General features: G+C 39.7%; 1 protein-coding gene across 8 annotated transcripts in view; it reads left to right on the forward strand.

The window, feature by feature from the left end:
* The window catches only part of mpp7a (MAGUK p55 scaffold protein 7a), a 70816-nt gene extending 63152 nt beyond the window's left edge, over positions 1-7664 (forward strand). For all 8 annotated transcript variants that reach the window (XM_085172921.1, XM_085172923.1, XM_085172925.1 and 5 more), the window contains 4 exons: positions 91-184; positions 863-971; positions 2569-2712; positions 5541-7664. In XM_085172921.1, coding sequence (XP_085029047.1) covers positions 91-184; positions 863-971; positions 2569-2712; positions 5541-5720 — 527 coding nt within the window. In that variant the 3' untranslated portion in view covers positions 5721-7664. The remainder of the gene's footprint in view (positions 1-90; positions 185-862; positions 972-2568; positions 2713-5540) is intronic.
* The last annotated feature ends 1884 nt before the right edge of the window (positions 7665-9548 follow it).

The raw sequence follows: 9548 nt of genomic DNA on the forward strand, positions 1-9548 counted from the left end.
CTTGTTGCACACAAGGAGCATTGCACTATTCATTGCAATGACTCACAGGCATCACTCCCTCTCTTTCCATCTTCATCTTCTTTCACTCAGACACCAGTCGACCCAAGAAGAACCAGGAGACCGATGGTGTGGATTACCACTTCATCTCCAAGCAGCTCTTTGAGACGGACATCCAAAACAACAAGTAAGCAAAACTGATGAATTCAATCACAACACACATTCAGACTTTATACAGCAGAGATGAACAATTGATATTCATACTCTGGACAAAATCGTCCTCTTTCTAAAACAAAAGTACTTTTTCACTGGAAAAAAAAGAGAAAAACTTTTTTGGATATCCTGCTGTGTGTAGATTATATGTTTGTACATCTCTATTTCAAACGGCTTTTCTTTAATGTTTACTACAATGGAGAGAACAATTATGAATTGTTTTGGTTTATCACCATTTCTCAAAACTCTAATCTCAGAAATCACAGTGATTGTAGAAAATGAATTATAAAAATGAAAGTTGAAAGTTGCTGTTTTAAAAAAAATCCTGCTCTTATGAGGATATATAAAAAAAATCTTAAAAGCACAAATATCTAAGAAAGTGGAAAAAGTGATTTTATGTAAACTAGTTTAAAAATGTCCTCCTGCTGCTCATTTCAAGATCTATATTTTCTTTCTTGGACAATATATGCAGTTAAAAATAATCCTTGTCTCATCACAGTCTAAAATAACCTCTTTTAGCTCAGGCCTGAGGCTTTAACTCAGATTAATTACTCTTCTAAAAACTGACATAATTATTTGAAACTTTGTCCATGCGTCCATCCAAAGATGTGCGTTCGTGCTTCTTCTCATCACTCTTCTTTTCATGTCTCAGGTTCATTGAGCACGGCGAGTACAAAGGGAATTTCTACGGCACAAGTCTGGACTCGATACGTTCAATCCTCTCAAAGAAGAAAGTGTGCCTGCTGGATGTCCAGCCTCATGTGAGCGACACGTTCTTTCTCACCATCCCTGTACTGTATTCTTAGCCTGTTTTGGAAACTACCTATCTCAGGAGCAGATCACCCAGTTACTTTATTTGAAGATTTCCTCTTCGGCTTATGTCACCATAAACCTCCACAGTAATGCCATTTCTCAGTTATTGACCAACTGAGTGAATGATGAAAGCTATGGCTCCGCTGCTGCCTCTCCATTAAGTTTTTTATCCATCTTGTTGTGAGTTGTGGGTCTTGACCCACTGCTATTAGCACAGCAAGAAGGTCAGATGATCATGCCAGAACCAGACACCAGACACCACCTCTAATCAAATCTCATCACTCATACCTCTGAAAGGCCTTTCACATTGGGCGCACCTACCGCGAGCTGGAGCGGGTGGCCTAAAAATTGTCTTGCAGTGGTTGTTGCGCTCTTGTATGTCGAAAACTCGATGGAGCAGCTATTTCTCATCCATAAAAAAGAAAGCTTTGGCACTGTCCCCACGAGTGGACACTAGTAAAAAGTGTGTTGTTTCCTCCCAAAGTCTCAGTATGCATGTCAACTTGTGTCATGACGTTTGTTGAACTCGGAAACACACACAATCAACTTTTCCTCCATGTTTTTATTCATTGTGTGGTTGAACTTAGCAGGGCTGTAGGCTTCGTTTCTATTGGTCGTGCGAAGGTACGTCGCAGCGGTCAAAGTTGAACCAAGTTTAACCCAGTTAAACGTTGACCCTGGCATGCAAGAGTACTCTCACCGGCGCACTTGCTCTTTAAAACTGTTATTGAGTGGCGCAAGCAATAGATACAAATGGGTTTCAGAGTGCAGCTCTGCACTTGCCACATCCTATGTGAAAGGCCCTTGAGGTACCAGATTGGCATGTTATTTCAGAAAACTGTCACCACAAAGAAGAGACAGACACAAAGATCAGGCATAAATAAAAACATATATATCCTCCACTATCTTCCAAAAGAATTTAAAAGCTGTGATGAGTTAGTGTGAGTAATCTTTATCCCTCAGATTGGGTGTTTGTGAGTCATTTTTAAATGGCAAAAACTATAAACATCATTTCAAAGTTCTAGATTTTCTCAGAATGATGGGAAGTCATCTGCTCTGTGCTCATTATTAATTGTTCTGTCCAACTAATAAGTCATTTATGCAAACACGTCTTCATTTTAGAGAGGTCAATAAGTTAAAAGGTAATTTAAGATTTAATGCTTTCTCTACAGAAAAACAGAAATATATTTGGTTTACAATGAGAGAATGAAAGAAAAGCCTCAACTTTTCATGTCTGAGGAACTTAAGGCAGAAAATGTCTTTGCTTAAAAATAGAAGAAAGATTTTAATTTTTAATGTCTCCTCGATTGGAAATCAGCAGACTGAATCTGTTACGCTGGACTTTGTGACAACCCCATAATCCAGTTAATATCACTATTACAAGTGGACCATGAATTGGCAACCTTTTTTTAAACGTTAAATGTTTTGTCTATTAATTTTTTCACAGTCTGTTTATACCATATGTGACGCACTTTGTGATTACGTCTTAATGTGCTGCCAAATGCCTAAATCTTTTTTCTCTGCATCCACTTTTATTCTTTTCAGCTAATAAAGCATCTTCGAACAGCGGAGTTTAAACCTTTCGTTGTGTTCGTGAAGCCCCCGACCGTCGACAGACTGAGAGAGACCAGAAAGAAAACCCAAATTATATCAGGCAAAGAGGACAAGGACTCCACCAAACCCTTCATGGTAAAAACGTATTCTTTAACTTCAAACTTTGAAATTTGAAGCTTAGATCTGAAGAGCTTAATACGGAGTCCTTCTGTTGACTCTGACAGGGAATTACTACTGTGTAGCTAAGCATTTCTAGTGCGTGGGTTGTACATGGCTCATAGTTTATATCATATGTTAATCAGATATTACCTCCCTTCTTAAGTTGAGATAGAAAAGCAAGAGGAAATTGTTACTGTGTAACTGTGACTTTGTCGGGTTTAAATGTATCTTTCTCTCTGTCCACACGACCTGTTTTATATGATTTGTTCTGATGTATTTTTGGCCTGAGGTACATCGTGGTGCTTGGTTGATTCAAACAGATGTTTTCAAAGTGCAGCCTTGGGGCAAATGGCCGTTCTGAAGACCAACGAGGAACAAATACAATCCTGTACATTTCATCCAAGCACAGTTCACGTGATACTGTGAAATAAAAATATTTCTCTTCAGTTTCAACAGCTCTATTTGAGCTAACATAGCAGTTAAACCTTCCTAAAGTTGTCAGATCAAGCATAACATTACTTCAGACAGGACATGCAGTCAAATTAAGCTGCAATTCCAGCAGATTAGCTGATCTTAATTCCACATCAGTTGATGACTCCACTGATACATTTCTAGTCATAGCTCTATCAACTCTATACTGACACCAGAATGGACCATAGAGAAAGTACAAGCTGGTACAAATTAATTTCCCGAACACAACCCCATAAAAATTAAAAGCCTGGTAGTCAGACCCGATCTGAAATGACCTGAAAATAAGAAGTCTCTGGCAATTATATTACGATGAACTAGAAGTCACACACAGGCAATCTGCAGTGATACAGTCACGGGACTTTAGTTGACCTCTGTAGAACAACTGCCAATATTTCAGGGTTTCTGGTATAGGCAGCAGACATCTGAGCCAAAGGTGTCATTGTTTAGGAATGTAGAAATAATTTGAAAGCTAATAAAAAGCTAATTTGTCATCAGTCGATAGCCAGGGGTTTCATTTCCACATGGGTTGATTTACCTTTAACTCACATGTCAAATCAGAAGGTCAAACGTTACTCTGTTTAAAACAGTTACAACACATATGCCCAGAGCTGAGTCATATTCACACAAAATACAACAGGATCCGACTTATTGAGGCATAATTTAGTGCATTTATGGGTAATAAGTGTTGCTAGAGTACAATACACTTTCACCTAGAACACGCCGCGAATTTATGGTTGAAGGTCAGCTTGTTAAACCTTGATACAGACACAGCATCAGCTTATATTATTCACACAGGTAAACATAATTCTGTCTCAGGCCGCTCCTTATTTCCCAGCTGGGTCTTGAGAACAATAAGCTTTAGTTGTCAGAAGCAATCTGGTGTGAACAGTCTGTTGCAGTTTTAACGTCCCTTTATTAGCTTCTGTTATTCTCTCATGTAATACAAATATACTTCTATAAAGCTGTGTGACAGCGGGCTGTATTTCAACCAGGTAACAAACAAAGTCTGTGTGTAAATGTTCATGTACACTGACAGAACCAAACCCATCTCATATTTACTATTAAATGAAGGGAAGCTGTTGTTGGGCAAGTCGTCCCAGACATTTTCGATCCACCGCCAGCTGTATTTTTCTTTGCAATAGACAGGTCTGCTTTAATGATAAAGGCCGAGGAACAGTCGTCTCATTGTTTCAGTCGAGCTGGCTGGAAGCGTGATGTGAATACAAGCAAAACAATCTGATGTAATGCAAAATCCCAGCTGTAATGTGGTTAGCATACAAACTGCCACCCAATCTGAAAGAACCGCAGGCATTTCAAAGTGATTTGAGGAAATCTCTTTGGTTTCTGACACTTTTTTAAAACGCAAAGACAGGTGGGTTTTATTGGCACAACAAAGCAGGTGTCCAGCAGAGAACGTGGTCGCTTGTAAAAGAAGATACTGAGGCTGACACGTGCTGCTTCATGCCACTGAAGATTTATCTTTTTCCTGTAAGGCAAAAACACTAAATGTATAAAGGCTACAAATAAAAGAATTACAATTAAAACAGAGGGAACGTTCACCTAAACTGTGACTCAGCATTTTGTTGCTGTGCAATGAGAAGGGCAATAAATCTATGCTGTGACAAAGTTCCTAAACAGGCACAAGATGCTGCATCACTTCATGTGGAAATTAGGCCACCTAATGGGAATAAGGGTGTGCTTTTTCTCAAGTTTGGTCCCCCAGAAGAGGCATCATCCTAAACCAATCTTTTCTTTTTAAGTTCTCTGATTTTCTATTCATCTTCCAAACCCAGCTTGCTGTTCCTTAAACGGCTTCCTGCTCAGATTAATGTTCTTTTTACCTGGTAGACAGCTGGGCAGAAAAACACAGCTAATCCATTACGAAGCAGAAAACCACCAGAAACATTCTGAAGGAACTGCTGGAAAAAGTCCCTGTAAGAGACAGCTTCATCATGACAACGTGTAAAAGCAAAGCTGTCAATTTACCCGTGGATCTATGTCCCTCCCCTCATCTATGGTCATGAACTTTGGGTAGTGATCGAAAGAACAAGAAGCAGCGAAAATGAGCTAAACTCCAATTTAAAGTTAAGTGTTCCCAGTAAAAACACAGCACCCTAACCCACCAAGAGATACCTGGGCTCATTTAGAAAGGCAGTATTTACTTGAATGATAAATGATAAAATAAGTTCTCCAAAGGTTGATTCTGTTCATCTGGACGTAGCGTTCTCAGTGGGAGAAACGTTTCATCAGTCGCTTGGATGACTGACGAAAGAGATTTTATTCGTTTTGTGTTTTTAACTTCCATCTATTTTGTCTCTTCCCTCTTTTCCCAGGAGGAAGACTTTCAGGAGATGGTGAACACGGCACAGACAATGGAGACTCAGTACAGCCATCTCTTTGAGATGGTTATAGTCAACGACGACCTCGATGTTGCCTTCAGCGAGCTGCAGTTGGCACTAAAGAAAGTGGAGACAGAGACACACTGGATTCCAGTCAGCTGGACTCACTCCTGAGAGACATACTGACTGTAAAAGGAGAAAAGGGAAGCGCTTTGACAAAAATATGCAGGTTTTCTATCTTTTTTAAGAAAAATATTTGCCAGGGACGGTGTTGGGAAGTAAATCAGGAATAAAACAGTGCCTGGCTGCTGTGTCGCCATACCTGAACTGCATCGAGCTAAAAATAAGCTTCTGCCTGGGATCAGGTTGGATTTAGACCTCAGCTGTGGTCTGGAAGCTCCAGGTCTGACCAGATGTGATCGGGTTGTGGCTGCAGGCTTCTTTCCAGAATCTAAGACTTTGACATTGATCAGGGTCTCAGTCTGGGTCACACATCGGTCACAAACCGGAATGTGGAGCAAGCTTGGAGCATCGAGCACCAGCAGTCCTGCCAGCACATCAGTAAACCGGCCAAACAGGACTCCTTTAGTGGTTTTATAACATTAGACGATTAGAAACCAAAGGGATTGATGTATTTCTTCTTCGTGGACAACTTACATGTGTTTGTCTGTAAAAGAGCACAGCACCAGGGAAAAGAGGAGAAAGAAAAACATACTTGCCTTCTGTCTTACTAGACTTTTGTACATCTAAAATCTTCCATGACTGTTATTCCACTGTCAGGTACACTCTTGAGAAAGGGCAATAAGTGTAATTTTATTTAAAAGAAATTAATATATTTTCTAATATCTGCTTGTAGTCCTTTTTATGCATTTTATATACATTTATGACTTTAATATGATCTTAGCTGTAGCCATCTCTGTGACAGCCTCTTTTTACTAGAAGCATTTTTTTCTCTCAATCTAGCATTTTTTTGTTTGTCACCCTAGTTTAGTTTTTTGGCTCTGTCAGCTCTATTTGGCTTTATTCGGCTCTGTTATCAGCACTGCTACAATTCTCCTAGCTCCAGATTTTCCTCTCTTGTTGATTCTGGGACAAGCTGACCTCCTTTAAATTAAGGGGAGACTATAATTCCAGCTACATTTTTGTTCACCAGAATTCACACAAAAAAAAAAATCCATATTTTATTTATTTATGCTTTGGGCTGTTTTTTTTTTTTTTTTTAAACTTCCTGCTCCTTAAAAGTATACTTTCTTCTGATTGGTTGCCCCTCACCTAGCCTCTGCAAACAGAAACTAGTGCTCGTACGCACTGCCTCCCAGAGATGACCTCAATATTTTGCATATTTAGCAGTGTTTAATATCTGCTTAGTATATGACAAAATACAAGCAAATGGATAAGTTGTCCTTTATACATGGAGATAGAGCGCTAGGATAGTTGGAGACTGGAAACAATTAGGCCTATGTCTGCTAGTCTTTCTGAACTTGTTCATCCCTATTAATAACAGTTAGTTCATATTTAATTCATCTCTTAATTTTTGTGCTTGCTCGGCTGGTTGCCTCCAATCTGTAGCTGCATTTAAACTCTAAGAGTGCTATCAGTCTTCCAGAGTCTCAGTAAAAAAAGCATTAAGCATATTATCCAAACTGTTTGAATGATTCCTTAAACTCTAAATTTATTCTTTTTTTTCTTTACTCTAAGAATGCTCTCTTACACTGCTGAATGTCCAGCTCAGGTTGTATGTTTCCAAATTGTGCATCATTTATTTCGCCCTTTCCACCAACTGTGATATATACAAACTAGATTTGTGTCCTTTTTTTAAGTGTAAGCATGATTGGTTATACTGCTCTGATGTAATATGATTTAAATGTCTTTAACACTCTTGTCTGCCATACTTTGTCCCAACATTTTCTTTTGTCTTTTTGTTTATTCAGTTTTTCTACCTCCCCACCCCCCTGCTGCCCATCTTACAGATCAAAGTCACATCTGTACCGTCTCCAGAAAATACCTTTTTATGTCTCCCTGTAGTGATATACTCTTTAAGTGGCACATTGTATGAATTTACATTATTCTTGATAACTGCTGCATTTTTTATTAAAGAAAATACGACTAAACTTGTAATTGCAATGTCCCCAAATTAATTCATATATGTTGTTATCCAAGCAAAGAGTGAACACAACTTTATGTTTACCAGCACAATCCCTACTTCTCTTTAGCAAAATGTTGCATATTTTGTGAATAAAGGTAATGAACAGATGGAGGTGGTAAAAGGGGGGCTCTTAAGAAGAGGATTTAGCCGCCCTCCACTTGATGTTCAAAAGAAATCCTTTAAAGATCAAAATCAGGTTGACTTAACCCAAACACCTTCCATGGTGCTCACTTTGAGAGTAGAGCAGAGCAAAGGAGAGTTAATGGTGTTGGGCAGAGAGGTGTTAGGTGGGGGAAGAGGAAGAAAAGGCACTTACTCAGTCCACACATTGCTGCTGATGTCTTTCACTCATTCCTGCTTCATAATTAGGATACTAGAGTAAAGGGGGACACAAAAGGGCTGCTTTCACATGCAGTAATGTGGCACTAACCCTCCACACTCCCAAGGCTATACGCACAAGTGAATAAATGGGCACATACGTTTCCCCCCCCCCCCCCCCCAAAAAAAAAAAAGCAATCAAGGTCAGTGACTCATTTTTAATATGCGGAGATGTAGGTGGCAACAGCACCTCCAGGCTGTCTAAAGCTTGCACAGTGATGGGTCTGGGAGGTGCTAAGTATGTGTATTTGACTAAATTTTCTCTTAAATTGTTAATACCACAAGTGATCCGGTGCTTTGCATCTTTTAAGGAAGACACTCTAGCCCTGCTGTTGTCCTCATGTCCTGTACATGCCTAGGGTCAAAAATGACCCAACCTCACTAAAAATCTAAAATCTGAAGAACCTTTACCCACTTGTCCCACACCTCTGTTATGGGAGCTATGTCTTGATGCATGTAAGTAAGTAAATCCCCAAAAGTTCTGTTCATCTGGACGTAGTGTCTTCAGTGGGAGGAACATTTTGTCACTCCTCTAAGTGACGACTTGAGTCTCAGCTGACTGCAGGATTTTCACAACCTTATAAACAGTACCTTTGCACAATGACTGAAACTAGCACCCCTGAAAGAACAATGGGCTGTGAGGTCATTTCCTTGATTATTAATGATTATGGAACCGACCTCAAAGCCCATTGTTCATCCAGTGTGTTAGTTTAAGGCAGCTAGTTTGTCATCACACATATTGCCGGTCTTGACTCGAGGTTATCAAACTGTATCATCCTTGAGAAAGTGTGACAAATTTTCAGTGGCATTTTGGTACTCACTGTATCCAAGAGACACACGTGGCACAATAGCCATAACTTCATAAAAAAAATCACAATTATAAATTATTTCCCAACACACATAAGATCACCCAGCAGCTGTGTTTTCATACACCTCTCACATGCAAACTATCACACAGAGTGATTTTTATAATTATCTCATTTGTTACACACCAACCTTCCACAGGCTGAATCCTGAACTTTTTGTAGCTTTTTATTTTACTGGTTTACTGGTTTATGTGACTTACTAAACACAAATATTATCCATGAAAAGTTTACTACACCTATGTGATCATTAAAATAACAGAATAGTACAGTACTGGAGAACTGGTGCCAGAGGAACAATCTCCTTCTAAACGTCAGTAAGACAAAGGAGTTGATAGTGGACTTCAGCACTAAGCAGGAGAGGAACTACCAGACCCCCGTTATCAACGAGTGCCCAGTGGAGAGAGTGGACAGCTTCAAATACCTCGGGGTTCACATCACGCAGGACCTGTCATGGTCCTGTCACATCAACACCGTGGTGAAAATGGCCCGACAGCGTCTCTACCACCTCAGACGCTTGAGAGACTTCCGACTGCCCTCCAAGGTGCTCAGGAACTTTTACTCCTGCACCATAGAGAGCACCCTGACGGGAAACATCTCAACCTGGTTCGGGAA

The sequence above is a fragment of the Neolamprologus multifasciatus genome, chromosome 9, assembly GCF_963576455.1.
Source record: "Neolamprologus multifasciatus chromosome 9, fNeoMul1.2, whole genome shotgun sequence".
Classification (NCBI taxonomy): Eukaryota; Metazoa; Chordata; class Actinopteri; order Cichliformes; family Cichlidae; genus Neolamprologus; species Neolamprologus multifasciatus.